The sequence below is a fragment of the Carassius carassius genome, chromosome 21 (assembly GCF_963082965.1).
Source record: "Carassius carassius chromosome 21, fCarCar2.1, whole genome shotgun sequence".
NCBI classification, from domain to species: Eukaryota; Metazoa; Chordata; class Actinopteri; order Cypriniformes; family Cyprinidae; genus Carassius; species Carassius carassius.
The window spans coordinates 19,803,076-19,822,685 of NC_081775.1; the positions used below are offsets into that span (position 1 = coordinate 19,803,076).

At 36.4% G+C, this 19,610-nt stretch overlaps 1 protein-coding gene across 3 annotated transcripts in view; it reads right to left on the bottom strand.

Moving 5' to 3' along the window:
* Nucleotides 1-19,610, bottom strand: part of LOC132097764 (copine-5-like) — a 65,745-nt gene that overhangs the window by 38,419 nt on the left and 7,716 nt on the right. Inside the window, exons 2-7 of one of the 3 annotated variants that reach the window (XM_059503681.1) lie at nt 14,190-14,230; nt 12,379-12,425; nt 9,961-10,064; nt 9,285-9,324; nt 8,327-8,341; nt 8,094-8,170 (exon numbers count right to left, since the gene is read on the bottom strand). In XM_059503681.1, coding sequence (XP_059359664.1) covers nt 8,094-8,170; nt 8,327-8,341; nt 9,285-9,324; nt 9,961-10,064; nt 12,379-12,425; nt 14,190-14,230 — 324 coding nt within the window. Of the gene's footprint in view, nt 1-8,093; nt 8,171-8,326; nt 8,342-9,284; nt 9,325-9,960; nt 10,065-12,378; nt 12,426-14,189; nt 14,231-19,610 lie in introns of those variants that run through there. The other 2 variants (XM_059503682.1, XM_059503683.1) reach the window with 2 other exon arrangements.

Sequence of the window (19,610 nt, forward strand, 5' to 3'; positions counted from 1 at the left end):
AATATTAAACATTAATATTGTGAAATATAATTACAATTAAAAAAAATTAACATGTAATTTATGTTGGTGATGGAAAGCTGGATTTACAGAATCATAACAACAGTCTTTAGTGTCACATGATTCTTCAGAAATCATTCTAATATACTGATTTACTGCTCAAGAAACATTTCTTGTTATTGTCAGTATTTAAAACAGCCTAATGTTTTTGTGAAAACCATGATACATTTTTAAAGTTGCTGAAGAAATACGTTTTTTTGAATTGCTTTTATTTGAAATTGTTACTGATTTTTAAAGTCTTTCCTCTCACTTATAATCAATTTAATGCATTCTTTCTGAATAAAAGTAAAAGTTCTTTAAAAAATGACTGACCCCAAACTTTTGAAAGTTATTTTGCTACATAAATTTAAATAGCAAGTTACTGTGATAATAAACTATTTCCACTAACTCTTGATTTTCATAGCTGTCAATTTTTTTGACATTTAAACAATACACAAGACAAACCTTTCTCATTTTTATTCATATTTAGTATGCAATAATTAAGTATACATAAGACACAAACTGATCTGACTATTGACAGAAGTCTGTTGGCATTTACAGCATTGCACCTGCCAAGGGAAAGCTCGATAATGTTGACATAAGCAATAACAATGATCTAGAGCGCACACCAGCATGAGGAAGCAGATCAAGGCATCTTTTTGCACATAACCGAGAGCTTGAAATCAACTTTCTAACCTTTAACTGGAGCCAGTGGAGATCCAGAGGATCAATGATACTGTCCCAAATCCGCCATTCAAAGCCAAATGATTTATAAGTCAACATCACACAGCCCGACCTGTTCGCTATGCTCAAACAGTCCTTTAACAAAGTATGTGCACCAAGTCCTGTCCTTAAGGAACAGGGGGAATATTTTTACATACTGATAACAGATGAAAGAAAGTCGGCCGAGGGAGAGGAGTTAGTTGGTTTTACACTGAATATTTTCAGACTTTGTTGCAGCCTTTACTTCATCATGGTATTCGTAGCTGCTCCGCATCTCATTCCACACAGGCAGGCCTGATTTGATCAATTCATGTGAGAAGAGGAGGTGATTTATGGAGCAACTCGTCACCCTAACAAATTGCTTGCTACTTGCAGATTGTGAGGTAGTTCTACATGCTATATCAGAAGCTATTCATCAAAGTGTTGACAAAGAGTCCAGGGTTTACAATAAAGGGAGATTTCTCTTCATATCCATTGTCTAATTAGTCAGGGAACGTTGTATATTGTACCAAAGAATAAAATAAACTGCACTGTAATTAAAAGTGGTGTCCCATGATGTCTTAAACCTGCCAAAAGCCCTCTGGGTAATCAAAAATGCTTAAATGTCGCCCCACATGACTGAGGAAGATGTATAACAGTATTTAACACTAGCCAGCATTATCATTCTGCACAGCAGGTAGTGAGGTTTGTGGAGATGTTTGCACATTTCATCATTAGGATGAAGAATTATGTTGGTATTTAAGCAGACAATGGGTTGACAGGTGAGAGAGTGGCAAAAAGAAATGGAAGAGATTCAGTGAAGGAGAGAAACAGACAGACCTGTCGTACTATGGTACTCATCAGGCCTTACAATGAGTGGCCATCTAATGTCCTCTATGGCAGGGGTTTTCAAACATGTGTTGTGCAAAAGAGTTGAAATATATAAAATAATATGTCTTGAACATGTAAAAGAAAATAGAATTAGGGAAAACAGAGAAAGGCAGATTAAATTATTCACGTGTCTCTGAGTATGTGAGCGCGTATGTAAGCAGAGTACCTGAAATAAACAGTCCTGTTTGAGAGCGATAAGCTGTGCATTCACAGACCATTGGGCTGTTAGGAACATTTACATTCATCTGTCTAACAAAGAGATTAAGTGAATAAGTTTATCCAGACTCATTTCATGTGAAACTAAGTCAAACGGAGTTGAAACATGACGGACCCCTGATTCACTGCAGCGAGCGAGTTGCAGTCAAGCTGCATTAACATAAAGCTCCAGAACTCCACAAGGGGATGGAATAAGATTATAACTTAAATCCAATTGCTTTTCATACTTAGACAGGCATCCATAATCCTTAAATACACCTGGATTTGAATTAAGATTGAGGCACCGTTCTCCAGCACTTGTGGATTTTAGTGTTTCAATGGCCTAAACACAGCAACAGAGAAACACCTGCAAAATGGCTTCAACCAAAGAAAGCTGAAGTTCTGCATATGATTTGCACATGGCTGTGTAATCCATAATTAATTTGAAACCTCCAGGCTAACCGACCATGTCTTTACCTTAATGAAGGCTCATTTTCAGCATCCAGAGCTATTTAAGACGCAGTCGAACAAGCTTCAAATGAACTATTATTGTTTGTTGTGCAAGAATGCATGCATGTCTGCAATTAAATGTTATTCATAAAACATCTCGGATCTCGGATATGGAAATTGATTCAACATAATGATGGAGCACAGAGTCTACCTCTGCTAAATGTAAGCCATTCATCCAGTAGGAGAGAAGAGGATGTTTGTTACAGACCTGAAATTGTGCTTACTCTGGGTATCTGAATATCCTTGAATGAGATATTCTTCAGTGAGTCATTTACGCTATGCATTTTCTTCTACCTAGTATTGCTACCTGACCGTGCATAGTGATTGATAGCATTCATATCGATAATACTGACGGCTTCTGTCCTTATGGTTATGCCGCCATCTATAATGGAGTCTGTTTAACAGTATGGCACTGTAAGCATGTCAGAGTAGTCCGAAGAGGGAAGTCAGAGGTCGCTAAGATGGTCTTGCCCTTGTGTTGACCGCTAAGGGAACAAATCAGATACTATCAAAATGACAACAGGAGGAATGTCCATAAGGTAAAAATTGCTTCTGGCTCTGGCCTGTCAGCTGTTTAAAACTCCAGCCGAGCACTCAATGTATACATTATTATAACAACTGCCTTTCATAAACGACCCTAGCCCAGAGTGCCGCACTAGATGGAATGGAAAACCATTTCCTGTCCTGAGTTCTCTGAATGTGTCAGAATGGCTTAAATTTTCATTTTGTGATGGGGACCTATAAAAAAAAAAAAAAGTAAAACCCACACTGAAAAGCCGCATCCTTCAGTGTTAATGTTTGTGTATTTGCATAAAATGGACTGGCTTAGACCATTACAGATTCCTGTGCTTAATGTGTGAACTCCAATTTAATTCATCCATGGTGATGGATTAACACTAGATTTCATATTCAATATGAATATTTAGATGGGACATGTATTTAAATATTCTACCATATTCGATTCCTTCCGTTGGCTCAAACTATAGAGCAAGGCAATAGAGATGCCAAGGTCATGGGTCTGACTCCCAGTGAAAGCAAGAACTGAGAAACTGTGTACCTTCAAGAAAATGTCTGTCGACTTGGATAAAAGCGTCTACCAATTTCATAAATGTAAGTGAACATTTCTACTACTCCTTTACAGTTTTGCTGACCATGCTGTTGTTTCCATACTGTGCTATGATTTGTGATTGTAAAAGCAATAAAAAGAATACATAAAATAACATATTTAAATAATTACTTGAACAAAACTAGTTTATTTTTTATGAATATTTATTATGTATTAATATTTAATAAGTCTCAAAGTGTCATATGCTCACAAAGGCCTCATTTATTTGATCAAAAATACAGTAAAAACAAATACTGTGAAATATTATTGGTTTAAAATATTCTATTTGAATATATTTTAAAATGTAATTTATTAGTATTATTATTATTAAGTTTTGATATATTTATGGTAGGAAATTGACGAAATATCATCATGGATCATGATCTTTACTTACTGTAACATCCTAATGATTTTTGGCATAAAAGAAAAATCGATAATTTTGACCCATACTTTTTTTTACTCAGATTTTTTGGTCTCTTGTTACCATTTAAATCTGAAATACTTTTTCTTCAGTAAAAAGCTCAAACTGCCCGCAGTCAGAAACACATGGCTGTGATGTCCCACCAGAGTATCGAATCTGAGGCCTAGATAAGACTCGCTGGCCCATATTTCTCTCTCCCTTTTTCTTTCCCCACCCCCTTCCTCTCTATTTGTCAATGCAGCTCAGCATAATGCATTTCCAGAGTCAAAGCATACAAGTTCTGTTTAATGCTGATATAAAGCACAGACTCAATCCATCAGTATGGCATAAAATCCTAATGCCACAGGCCAGAAGCATCATGACCATTCATACTGAGTGGGGCACAAAGAACCAAGCGTCAAAGCTACCCTTTACCATACAATGTAAATGCAAAATAGTCTTTTTTCTTATTAAATGCAAATAAATCATTTTATATATAACGTATATATACATGTTTACATGTATATATAGTTTTAAATAACTAATAAGCCAAATTGCCTTACAATGGGGTCAATCCGATTAAACCAGCATCACTAAAGGCACAGCTTTTAAAGCACAGATGGGCCAAATGTACTGTATTCAATAAGGCTTATGTTACTTCCCTTCCTATATCCCCTATATGAACAGTAGAAAACTCTAATTGAATCTAAAGCTAGGCAATGTTTTGTGTTCTTTCGGCACACAGCCAGTGAAGGGGAGATGATGAATTAACATCGCTGAAATTCAAATCCAATAAGACTAGTTTTGTAGTGTGTTTTAAAGCAGTTCAGCCTGTGGCTAAATTCTCCTTACACCTTGTTTATCGCCAAACATACAATTCTCTGTATTCAGCTGCCAAGTGTGTAGTCTCTGATTTACTTATTTCAACACAACGGAGGGCTACATTTCAAGAGATGACTTCAGCTATATCAGTTGCACAGGACGGGTGGAGGGAAAGCTATAGTCTATTTCCTGCAATAGATACACAAAGGCAGCTTTGTGGCTATGGGGAATTATATAGGTGTAGAAAGAGTTTGTGTGTGTGTGTAATACAGGTCACCCTGCACTCAGGCATTTTACACAATTTTTGTATTTTTTGATTCCTCAATTGCACACAAAGTACAAAGTTACTTTGCTTCAGTTGCTCTCTCCTTTCTTACAGTTTGCTCTCTATTCAAATAAATAAAAGCCAAAGTCGAGTGATGCATCCCAGTACACCTACTTAACTTAAGCCATTAAAGAAAGTGTAATATACCACTCTGTTGCACAGTTAATAAATTTATCACAGTTAATATCCTCTTATACACACTCTACATTTCAGTTCATCTAATTTAGTCAACTATTCTTACCAGATAGAAAATAGCAGCATGTTGATCTACCAGTTGGGGTTCCTACATGCAAATAACTTTCCTCATGTTTTTGCAAAATAATGCAGTTGGAAGTTAATGGCCCAGCATACACTTCCAGTCAAAACTTTAAAGTAACAGTAAGATTTTCAATGTTTTTAAGTAAGTCTCTTCTGCTCACCAATCCTGTATTTATTAGATTTTTACTATTAAAAATATGTTTCTTGAATATATTTTAAAATGTAATTTATTCCTGTGATTTCAAAGCTGAATTTCTAGCACCATTACATGATCTTTCTTTGTGTATCTTTATAAAAGTTCACAATATTTTTGCAGATGAAATATAACATGGATCCCATTAAATAATTATTTTTCATAAAGTTAAATACTATTAATCACTTAGTTCACTTCACCTAAAACTCCCTCTCAATCATTGGACATTCACATCTGCCATGTTTGATGTTTTTTGCTTGTGTTAGTAGTTCTGAACCACATTGTCCAGTTTTCAAAAGTACAGTGGGTTGTGAGCAATATTAGCCATTAGAGCTATCTGCACTTTGAATCTCCAAAAATATATTTAAGGGATATTCATTTCAACATTATTTGAGATACACTAATTCTAATTTCTAATATAATTTAGGAGAACAATAATCTTGAGAAAGCCAGAAATAATGCCTATAACCACAGCGAAAGATAACTAAAGATTTTGCATTACTCATTTATTTTTTATTAACATTAACATTATCTAACATTATCAGATCCAGAGCAGTGTACAGTATGTGTGCCTCATGTCATATGTACAATACTGAGCAAAAGTGTAGCCACATATGAAATAATGCCATTAATTTTTTTTTTTTTATTAAGTTGCTAGGAACTAATCAAATCAATATTTTGTGAGAGACCCTTTGCCTTTCACAGGTTTTACACAAGGAAGTTACAAAAGGAACATTTGGTACACTAAAAATTCAGATTTTCTACTAAGGTTTTCTACTGACTTTGTGACACTTATCAGAAGAAAATAAATATTTCCGTGAAACTTCTACACTTGCACAGTATTGTATGTCAGTGTCACTGCAGAAAGCAGTACCTGCAGTACCGTTCATTCTATCCAACAAACATGCTGACAGACTGCGTTTGCAAAATTTAAGACAGTCACTTCATCGTAGAAACCAGTTGTTACTCTGACAACTAACTGAATTCTGAGCGAACACAGCCATATTTAGCTCTCTAAAACAGGACTGACAAGCGCTTTCGGCTGCTGTGTGAAAGCAGCCTCTCTGTGTTCCAGCCCTCACCCTTCTTTGTCCGTCTCCATCTAGTTTAACACAGTCTGGGAAAACTGTACAGAGATCAGGGGCTCAAATTCACCCCTAAAGCTTTTAAACTCCCTCAGATTTTGAGGAGAACAGTTCATCATTACTTGCCGATCTCTTCTCCACAACCAAATACCTCCAATCCAACCCTTCTTTCTGCACAGATAATGCCCATAAATGAAAGCAATTGAGTGGGTGTTTGAGGATGATCAATGGGGTCTGCTCCACCCCAGCACTCACTCAGTTGTGTACTGTATATACAGGCTAACCAAACCCTGCAATCATTACATCTTCCTTCTAAACTTCAGCTTCTTCAACTTCTTTTGTATGCTCTTAGCATTGTGTCCAAGCAGCACCGATTTAAAACAGTTCCAGCTCACAGGGGGGAAATGTCTCTTAAATGTAGACTAAACAAGTTTCTTCAACTGGAAGTACTTTATTGGTGGATTTTAATAAAAAATAAGAAATTCAAGTAATACACAATATACACAGTATTAAATATTCGAACTAAAAATGCTTCATTTTGCCATTTTTACACAAATCACAACTGTCTCTCTGTTTACTTAACAAATATCTCAAATCACTTCTGAATCAATCTGTGATTGTCAAATTATGCAAGAAGTGTAAAAATATAACTTAATTGGACATATTTAGGGTATATTTATATCTATCCATGAAATTAGATGCAAGTGTTTTCACTGTATGACACTATTGATGATTGTTTAAATAAACAAGTGTTTTTACATTTTAAAGAGATAATGTTAAGAAATACCATGGCCAGTAGCTAAAGAAATGTCCACCTCTACGGTTGCATGACTATGATATACTTTAGTAATAAAGGCAGAATGGAAGTCTCTTGTTGTGCTCCATTAACGCTTGCAATCTGCACTGACAAGCCTAATCTGCTACACTGACATAAGACACAGATGGTGAGGGATAGATGGGAGTATCCATCATCATTCCACAGCCATAATGCTCTAAACAACAGCAGAACACCAGGCTCATTTGAGCAAGATCTGAACTGAAAGACAGGTTAAACTGATCAACTAAAGAGCACGATAGCTTTTTGGCCAAGGTTAAATATACAAGGGCCGTGTGCTTCATACAGCTATAAAGTTAATTAAGAAAAAATGTATCACATGTTTATGACCTAATTAGCAAAAGATGACTCATTAGTCAAACAAGCTTTGGCACTGGGTGCACACACACTGTAGCTAAGCACTAAATCAATGAAAACAATTACTTGAGTGCTGAGTGAAAAGGGGCGGACACAATAAAACTGTACAAAATAAATCAAAAAGCGTCTTAGTGCCCCAAACACATCAATATTCACCAATGTGCTGCATAAAATGTAATTCCCCATTTTTCCATAGGCATTGAAGGTGATCTACTTAAGAACTTTTGCAGTCATTTCTCTGTTTCCTATGGCCAGTAATCTATCTGAGATGGCTTCAGGCACAGTTGCTGAGCCTATACAGCTTTTTTTAACTTTGAATACATCCCAATATGATTGAGTATGTGAGCCTGGCTTATAGAACAGTGCATTAGCTTCTTACCCCAGAGGCTTTTCCAGATGACTGCCTGGTGAACCCACTATCTCACCCAGAGTGCAGAAGGTCTGACCCAGGAAGTCCTACAAAAGGGTGGCCCAAACAAAAGAAGGCCCACAGAAGGCCAAATAGGATGATAGGAAGTAAAAAGAGGGAGTAGAATGAGTCAGGTTGGTTCTGGGTAGAAATGAGTTGTACAGGTAAAGAGAAAAGTCAAGGAGTGCAAGGCAGAGACGTACGTTGAAATCGGAGGGCTTCCAGTAGGGAGATGAGGCCGCAAATATAACAATAACAACAGAACATATCATGTAACCAAAAAGACACACAAAAAAAAGAAATAAAAACGATTTGAAGAAGTCAGGCCGAAGAGGATAGAAGATAAAAAACAAGAGTTAGAGAATAGTGAGAAAAGATCTTGGAGAAGAGAGAAAAGGAAAAACACCCACGATGATCACTGATTACAAAAGAAAGGGAGAATACCAAATCATAACAGACACACACACAAAACATTCGGGTGGTTATATACAAAATCATAATTCATCATTTGCCCCTACTGAGAGTTGTTTATCTTCACACTGTCTGCCTGGTACCTGTTTTACTGAATATAATTATGCAAATCAAGTAATGATGCAATTTATTATTTTATAACACTTACATAACTTTTATATACAGTAAGAACAAGTTCTGTATAAAATTCTGTATAAAATTATTTCATTCATATATTTGATATATTTCATTAATTGCACCAAGCAAATGTCTAATTTGAAGACTAATTTGCATACAAAGAAAGACAATGACTGTTTTTAAGCTGAAAAATGTGGCACAATTGTTTAGTGAAAACATCTCTCAATATCTTGTCATTATCAATTTTTAGCTTGCATTTCATCAGTTTAATAGGAAACAAATTGTCTGTATGTCCAAAGATATTCAAGCACACTGCAGGATACATTTAGAACCTTCAGACATCAAAGAGAGAGTTGAACTTCACATCTTCAGTTTTGCACAATTTTGGTAATGATACAAAATGTATTTTTTCTGTCTTTTTAGATTGCATAAAACCAACCGCAGAATGAAGTGCATGCATGTCAAAATGTGAGTGCAATTGCCAATGAACACAAAGAACTTTCATATACATCCAAGCAAACACACATGCACATATGAATAAAAAGCATATACATAGTGGTTCTATACACTCACGTGTTTGGCCAGATCAGGACTTTTGGAGTCAATGTCATATCTGAAATCCAACAAAACAGCTTCAGTTAGTATGATTATATGATGGCATGTTTCATATTCTCTTGGATGAATGATAAAAATGATACATTTCCCTTTAAATCAGATCCCCCTTAGTGTGCATTTAAATTCTTGATGCTGTTCAAATTTGAGTGGAAGTGCTATTCAGGGGCACAGCTGGTTGGCTCTGTGAATATTTGAATTGGTTTGAGCAGGAAGGTTGTGGAAGGTTTCTCGCTGACAGCATTCTGAACTCTCCAATTAAGTCTAACCTGCAGTGCTGCAGGCCTTTTTCAACTCAGCAGAGCCCATTTAAGATGGTGAATGAGAGTGAGTTGGACAGTCAGGCACGGGAAGGGAAGAAAACATTGTAAATCATCCGGGATCCCACGTCACACATTTGCGTTTGAACAGCTGCGTGAAGATTGAGGATAAAACTCATCTGAAAGATTTATCACCCTTTCACTGATCCAGCCCCTTACACATGACAGTCAAGAGAGAGGCAGCATCAATAATTACCAAAGAGGACGCACTGGGAGAGAGGGAGACAAACAGAGCGAAAGCAGAAAGACCAGAGTGGGACAGCTCATCGGAGAGCGAGGCAGATTCCTGTGTGTCAGCATCAAAGGGAATAACTCACATGTCAAAGCGCAGATTCTGCTTCTCCTCGAAGAAATAGTCCAGGATGTACTTTCTCACAAAGTCTGGGTTCAGGGTGTTGTCAATGACTTCAGTTCTCCCAAACTACACAAAAAGAGAGAGAACAACTGCATGGGAATGAAAAAGTTGACACCGTGCGGCCAAAGACAAATCCATATCTCTGTTCAGTCCATTGACTGCCCTGTTCCTATGTCTCTGCAGCCTTAGGGAAAACTGGAACAGCAAGAGGTGATTTTTTAAGAGGTGAAGTATATCTTCTACTAATGAACAACCGAACCCCCCGCTCAGAATCAGTAATGTGTATATATGTGTGGCACATACATGTGTGTGTGAGTGTTGGCATGCAAATTAAGTAATAAATATTCAAGAATATTCATGAGTTCTGAGCTCATGCTTGGGATGCCACTTTAATGACAGTCTATTCATCTAGCACAACACATGCAGTGCCATAAACAACTGTGATTTCTATGTTAATGTACAAATAATACTTTGGCTCCAGCTTTCTATGCTATATCTGAATTACTGTGCAACCATAAACATTGACATTTCAATACATTCCTTGTGTAACATCCTCGGAAAATGCAAAAGGCCTTCGATCCACTAATGATAAAAGCTCCTCTTCGTCTTCTACTGTTTCTGTAAGGATGTCTGCCTTGCTGGTTTTATATAATAAACATAAATCAGAGTTTGGATTTAAAGAGGGTGGATGAACATTTTAGAATCCTCTGCAAATAGAAAAGAAAATGAAGAAGGCAAAGAAAACAAGAAGAAGGAAAAGAAGGAAGAGAAGAGAAGAGAAGAGAAGAGAAGAGAAGAGAAGAGAAGAGAAGAGAAGAGAAGAGAAGAGAAGAGAAGAGAAGAGAAGAGAAGAGAAGCCTGTCGTCTTTCACTGTATTCTTGAAGGATGCTCCTGCTGTCGGTTCCCTCAGCTAATTGTGTTTTCCATGAATAATTAAATAAGATGAAGCAGATGAGAAATGCATAAATAAATGAATCACCAGAAGGGTGTTACAACACCCTGGCCATGCAGAAATTAAGGAGACGGCATATGAGGGATAAGGGAATGATAAGGTGATTTAAACGTACAGTAAAGACCAACCCACAGAGCTCTTGTTAGTGATGAAGACAGACAGTGTAATATACAATTACAGATTGAGGCATGTCTGATGTTATCTGCAGTAGTTTAAAGATGCATAAACTTTCGAATTAAAAGACAATTTCCAAATCACGAAGCCTGAACCACAAAAAAAAAAAAATTAGGATGAATTTGTATTTCAATGCCAGAAACATTGATAATTGCACAGGCTAGGAATGACTGAACATTCTCAAGCAAAGCTCTGTGAAGTAGCTCTGTGAAAAAGCTCTGTTTGTAGAAGAACAAATATCATTAGGATTCATAACATAATGCTTTATGGACTGCTAATACAACCTCACAGTCCGACTTTACATCTTCTATAAATCATATAGAATATAGAAAATACAAGAAAACAAGAATGTGATATACTGTAGCCAAACCATGGACACAATCCTCTTGTCAAAGTAAGGCGCTTATGCTGTGTTAGTAATAAAGAAACAGACACACATACTCCCAAATCTCCTTCTGAGAACGGAAAAACACACAAAGACAACTCCATCCTTATCAATCCCTTACAGCTTGACTTGAGGCATGGAGTTAGCAGCCTGCTCTGTGTTATGTATGCCGTCATCTTTCATCATAAAAGAAAGGTGTTCCAACAAAACCATCTGTGAAGAAGGAAAATCGACACCGGTACCAGTTTTATTTTGGGTCAAAAAGTTGTTACAGCTCCTCATGCGCACATCCTGACATTTACAACTGCTTTGACACATTCACATCAGCCTTGAGAAGACCTGCTAGAACAGCTGTCATCCGCTAATAGGGGATTCAATTAAAAGAGTCTGAAACACAAACCAAGACTTGCAAAAGAGAACCGCAATACAATTTTTCATACTCAAGGTCTTTTTTGCTAGCTCAGTGATGAATATGATAGCCTGAGGATGTCCGATTTTCAGCTGATTGCAATGACCTGCCAAATCCAAGGGTCGGGTCCTCTAGCTCAATGCAATTTAGGTGTGAAAAATCACGTTTAGTGAGCTGGGAAGCATTACACATGCATTGGCCCATAACTTTAGAGCCACATCGACTTTAATGCTAATCGCTAACAGAAAGTGTACAATCATCTTAACAGTCAATCACTGCCATGGGAACAGATTCATGAATATTCAACAGGAGAATCAATGGGCAGTGATGGGCACCAGAGGGTTGCGGAGACACTGAAGGGGGCGGAGATATAGAGAGGATATGCAGAGCAGATTAGGGCAAATGAGGGAGCCTCTGTCAGAGCTGATTGTAGGTTTGTTCCTGAACGTGGACACTTACCTCACGCCACTGCTTAGACTCCACTCCCTGAGTGTAAAGAACACACACTGAGAAGTTGAGAGAGAGAGAGAGAGAGAGAGAGAGAGAAATCAGCATCTATTTCATTTTGAAGAAAAAGCTTTTATGTTACAGTTACTGTAGATGCATCTCTAATGAACAGCTGAACAATGAGAAGCTTAGAAGCCCACAGAAAAGAAACATCACAAACGAGGTCTTTTGTTAATGTCTCAATTTTTCTTATTGACAATAATGAAATCAAACAGAGAATAAAGTTGAATAAAATGAGTTTCCTGCTTACATTCTTCTCCTGAGAAACAGACTTAATTTCCTATAATTTGTGTATAGAATTTTGAAGAAATCACAAGCCAAATTATACAATATTTATAAATTATTTTATACAATGTAGCATTCTAATAATGATTATTATAGAATGATTAATTGACTAACCATTAAACATTTCACTGATTAATCAGTAGGCTTTGATTAATTTAATTTTAGGCTTTGATTTATTAATCTTTTGCACCTACAAACAATTACATTACTATTACAATATAAATAAATAAATGTGGCACTCAAAATGAATGACAGACAGAGAGACATTTTCATTCACCATTCAAATGAGTGAAAAATTTACTGACTGACACATCATTTTGCCTAACATCTCCTTTTGTAAGACGTGGATATGGAACAAAAAAGTGATAAAGCAATTTTTTTTAAGTGAACTATATTATTCACAATATTATCTGTAAAAAATATTAACTCTAAAATAAAATAAAAAACGTATTCTGAATAACTTGCATTCACAAATAAAAAGATACAAGTAACATTACATAGCTTCAAAGTTCAAACTGAGCGTGATACTGACACTTTAGTACTGTAAAACTGCTTTAAAAAAAAGTGTAATTAAAAAAAATAATACGACTGGACTTTACTGGAGTGCCAAATTGCAGAGCTTGAGCAAACACCTACATCGTTATGATAAGATGCTTTCTTAACTGATCTTTTTTTTGTTTTTGTTGTGTTAGATTTGTGTCTGAGAAGGAAATGCAGCACATATTTATTGGCATGGTTTGTGTATATCAAACTTCATTTTATCCATAAATGAATAATGGACAAGAAATTCACTGTGAGTTTTTTTTGTAGCCAAATGTTCACACCTGCTTTGGGATTCAACATACGGGTAAAGAGCCAATATCTACCTACTGGGTTTTTATTGGGTCAATACAAAAATATTTGAAAGGAACATAAAAAGGTTCATTTCAAACTTATTAGTTTTACACATACAACAATTTGGAGCATGATGAAGATTAACAGAAGTATACATGTCCTTGATGAAAGAGCAATGCCTAAGCAATAAATGTTCTTGCAAAGATTAGAATTGCAAAGGTGGCCAGACTATTTGACCCATTGCTCTCTATTTCATAATCTCATGTCTTCAGCAAGAGATTTACTGTACACATGTCTAAATGTCCTCATGACTCAAGGAGCATTTGTATTCAGGGGGCTGAGCTCATGCTCTGCATATATTAAGCACTTCTGCATTTCTGTTGATAGTGAAGAAAAGCTGTCACATTGTGATGCAAATTCTATGCATGCATTTTAGGCAACTTGGAGAAATAGCAGAGTAGACAATTTTACAGGCAAAGTGTGGAAAGCAGAAGAAAGACGAAAAGGTGACGAAGAGACCGAACTGGAGAACAATATGTCAGTGGGGTACGAAGCCTGGGGACTGGGTTTAAAAAAATAGATTTTAAAATTATTTTAGGTTCAAAAACAAGTGCTTCAGCTAAGAAAAAAAGAGAAGTACTTACAAGGATCAGACTTGGAGAACGTGTCCCGATCTAACAGGTTTCTGGGGAAACAGGAAGAAAAAGATAGTCAATTAAGGACTGATAAACTAGGTCACTTTGGTCAAACAGTTCCAGCATAAAATAATACAAAGGCCTCACAAATAACCGTAATGGAGCTCTCATTTACATGTAATTTCAGAAACCATCCATCGCCTTCCATTAGTAGCCACAAAAACATCTCTTGACATTAAATTTTTTGTCATTTTCTCTGTGTTTTGAAGCAAGATACACTTCCATCATTATTCTCCAGTCACTCCAAAAATTCAGTGATCCATTCGAAAGCATAAGGAACAGCATATGGCTACAAAAACATTAGCAGAGCAACAACACAAAATAGAAGCATCTCTACCATCATTGCTTCAGAAAAATTATGCAGACAAATTATGCAGATGCTGGAAACACAGCTTTATCTGCATTATAAATACACAAACTATCTATAATTATTATTTTTAACCTGTTTATCATCTTAAAGGAATATCATATTACTTCATCTCTCACAATCATATCTCTCTTATGTAGTGAACAACAGTCATATTGGCATTCCAAGGACCAGATTATGACAGGGCCCCTCTCTAACTGTTGTGGAGGGAGATTTAACACAGTAATGGGATCTTGGTGTAGAAACATAAACAAAAGTACAGAACCATCAGATAAGATGCCAAGACAACTGCCAGACACCTTGAGCAGGACAAGAAGGGAGACCTTCTGCACTCACAACCACCTAAAAGAGGACTTCTCATTGGACTACGGGTTGACCCTCACCATCTCACCCATCCTAAGGTTTAGGAAATGACTGCAATAAAAAATCCTTCAGATCTCTGGATGTAACAGCAGTGGCCGAAACAAAGGAAGGCCCCAAAGATCTATCCAAATCAATTGGCACCCATGTTTAGAGACCTTAAATGGACATAAAGCGCAAGGGATTCACTCCTCAGATGAAGTACAGTGTATGTTGATGGCCATTGACACTGTTAACATAAAAGTTAACGGAAGCAGGCCTATTAAAGGTGTCAAATGACGCGATTTCAAGTTTTCCTTTCTGTTTGGAGTGTTACAAGCTGTTTGTGAATAGATAAGATCCCTAAAGTTGCAAAGACTGAAGTCTCAAACCCAAAAAGATATTCTTTGTAAAATTTAAGACTTTTCCACGCCCTCCTAAAATGTCTCGTTTAAACATTCCCCCACATTTCTACTTCATGATGTGGTAAGATTTGCATGATGCCGCCCAAATGTTCACGCAAAGAAAGAAGGCATAACTTTGATTCTCGCTGTTGTTCTTCTGGAATGGAGAGGCGCAAGATTCCAGTCTCCTCCTCATCAGAAGTAGATAAAGGTTACTTCCCAAAAGACACTTCTTGTTCTGTGTTTCCAACCTGTGTGGAAGGAGACAATAACAGATACACTGTTCTGAGTCTCCGGTACATCCAAACAGACAGTAGCAGATACAGCGTTCTGAGTTTCTGGCCTGACGAGGAAAGAGATTGTTGATGATCCAAGTCTCTACTAGCAATCTAAACTAACAATCTTTCTGATAAATCAGTTGACCAACTCCTCCAGTTTGTGAATCTCAATGAACAGCTTGTGGGAAGCACTCCCATACTGCCAAATTAACAGTCCTTGACTGATGCACTGAACTAAGCGAGGTGGCAACTGATCTGATATACAGTACTCATAAGCTCACCTGGGGTGACGTGTGTCCCAAAAATCACAACATCATTGGTGAAGTGAGTCTCATTTACTACACATAGATTGCTGTGGCATACTGATTTTTAATTGGGTTTTCCTGCACAAAATCATGAACTGGGTTTTGGCAAACGAGCTGTTCATGATTTTGGACCATGGTTTTTATAGAAGTCTTGTGGTTGGGACTTTCTAGGGGATTTATTTAAGAGATACCACTTAGATTCCAGGTAGGGGGTCCATCATGAACGGGGAAGTTAGTCTGATCATCTCCAGTGTCTACTTGATTAATGAACCTGGGTTCAAAAGTGAGCTGAAATGTCAGATTCTCAGTGCGCCGCTGTGGTTTCAGTTGACTGCTCATTTGAGTGCTCTTTGGAAACTGCTAAATTAAGCAGTCAGCTAAATTACAACATGTACATGACAAGTCATGATTCATAACATAAAGACACTATATTTACACCTATTACATGATAACATAAAAGTAATGTACAATTTATTCTCAAAAATTGTATCTTTAGCAGAATTTAACAGTTCTGCATCCCATTCAGTGTTTGACATCTATTTAATGAACTGGATTGTTGAATCATAGCAGATTGATTCAGAAAGTTATTCTGGCATGCAGTTTAAACAAACTCTCTGAGAGTCTGAAAGGACTATAAATAGAGCATTGTACACCTAGAAAATTGAGACGGGCTCAATGAAAACAATAAAAAAAAACTTTGATTTCATTCAATAGTATTGAAAAATATCGAATTTCTGTCACAATATCTTAATTAAATTTATATGTGGCTCTGGACTGTATAATGGCTGTTTGAAAATCCAGAAAGTGTTCTCTAACACCGATGAGTGTCAGCTACACATTCTTAATGCATGCTGTCGTATCAAACAGACACAGAAAAAAAACAGTCAATTCTCTTATTAAACATTCCTGCAATTGAAAACATTTTAAATTAGTCTCACAATCCTTTACCGGTTCAATAGAGACCCATGAGAACCCAATGACCAAAAAGTTAATTTATAGGGACAGAAGCTGCCGCTCAATGCAAGAAGCAAACATTTAACTGCACACAGACAATGTTTTATAAAACAGGATGAACTCATATAAAAAACTGACTTGAAGACACGTGATTTTTTTCTGTTATGTCTGTATTCTAAAAAGGCATGTCATAAATTATACAGCCCTTAGAAAGTTTGAAAAGCTGAAAATTTGCAGTACTAAGGGCATTTCAACAGTGTTTTATGATTAATGACCTACTGTTAAAACTGTTGAAATAAAGGCTTCTGGAGAGCAATAACGCTATAGTCTTAAAAATGGGCTTAACTGTCTGAACATATAGAGGCTCTGACAGATCTCTGATGTTCAAACACATACCGTATGTTCAAATTAACTCCTCTGGGCTTTGAGGCACGACTACATCTTATGAGGAATCCTAGAAAACTGAATTTTCAATGTGAGAAGTGTGTAAGAAAGGTTTTAAATTTAGCCATAAAAGACAGGACATTAATCATACATTTAAACAAAAATAATTATTTAATTTATCAACCATTAATCAATAACTTGCTTGTCATGCCATGCTTTCTTTCAGAGGGTTAACATATATACCACTAAGAAGAGTATATCTATCTATCTATCTATCTATCTTGATTGCATTCCATTGTGTTTTTTGGAAACCAAAGCCACTGCACTCGTTTACCAAGAAATGTTGGAGCACTGCATGCTTCCTTCTGCTGACCAGCTTTTTGTAGATGCTGATTTTATATTCCGGCAGGATTTGGCACCTGAATTGAGGCAGTAATTAGAGCAAAAGGAGCCCTTACCAAGTATTGAGTACATGTACAGTAAATGAACCTACTTTCCAGAAGGCCAACAATTCACTAAAAAATTTTTTTTTTTATTGGTCTTATGAAGTATTCTAATTTGTTGAGATAAATTGGTGGGGTTTTGTTAAATGTGTGCCAGAATCATCACAATTAAATCAACCAAAGACTTAAACTACTTCAGTCTGTGTGCATTAATTTTTTTTAATATATAAGTTTCACAATTTGAGTTGAATTACTGAAATAAATGAACTTTTCCATGACAATCTAATTTATTGAAATTCACCTGTATACACACACACACATAATGTACATTCTGTTATTGGACTTTCATGGTATGGGCAACAGTTAAAACTTTCTTCAAAACAAAAACAAAAACAAAAAAGAATGAAAGAGGAGGCAAGAGAGGCAGGATCATCTTGGAAATTAAAGTAACAATGAAAATAAGTTTTATTAGTATATCAATTAATGTGCATAATTCACATACATAAAAAGTTCTGTCATGAAACTCTAGATTGCACAGGCTGATGAGTCATTAATGCAAACTGATATTCACAGCACTAATCTACTTGGCACAAGCAGATTGGAACATTGCATACACAGCCAATAAGCTTGCTGTTTTACATTTAAATGGCTGGTTTGCCATAGAGCATTTCACAGCATGCTTTCAGTTCCTCTGAAACCCTCAACCTTCCCCAGCTCCACCTGTATAGACCTGCTATTATACATGAATACACACACACACACACACACACACACACACACACACACACACACACACACACTTATATATATATATATATGCTATTTGTGCAGCAGCGGTATATCTTAGGTACTCACAGCACCGTATATATATTGGCAGTAGCAATAATAAATAAATAAATAATAATAATAATAATAATAATAATAATAATAATATATATATATATATATATATATATATATATATATATATATATATATATATATATATATATATATATATATATATATATACAGTTAAAATAATACAAATGAAAATGCAAACAAAAGTTTCTTAACTCAGAACAGATGATTAAATGTGGCTACATATACTTGTAAACATGGTTTCTGCAGCTTAATGTTAATAACTGTTCTTTCTTCAGTGAGAAGGTAGTTTTGAGTTACAGTAGTTTTAATAGTACAATGAACTATTACAGCGTAAATGATCTCTTGTAAAAGATCATTTGATTCAGTTCCTTATGATTTGGCCCTTTTCTGTGTTTATCTTTGACCTATAAACATTCATAGTAAACACTATCCTGAATGCTTACACTGAATCATAGAGTTCTGTGTTGTTGTTTGTAATGCTATAACACATCTCACTTTGGTGATATTAGCACCACAGATCAGTTCTTTCTCTTTGCTAAGGAAGTGGTCTGACACTATTGGACTTGTGATCCAGTCCCCTCCTCGCCCATGCTCTCCCAGAACCCAGTGGCACTGTAATTGGCACCCTCATGCAGGAGAAGCTATTTCAGCCTGAGGGAGCAAAATAGATTCTAAACTCCTCAGCCAGCCAATGAATCCTCATTGGTTCAAAGAAGCAGAAAAAAAGTAATTCAACTTGCTATCTGGTTAAGAGGGGCAAAGAGAAAATTCAGAGTGCATCTCAGCCCAAAGCCACAGACCTTGAGGTGGAGGAGAGGAAAGGATCATATCACTCATCATGTTGTCTGGAATGAAAACTGTTGTAGTTTGGCCACCCTGACAGGGAGCAGGACTGAGTATGAACACACCAGGCGAAACATTTCCCATGAGTCAAAACAAAAGATGTCCAGCAGGGTGTAATTTACCGTATTAGGGCTCTATCTAACTGTCACCTAAAGGCACACTGGGCACTGGCAAATAAACAGAACATTA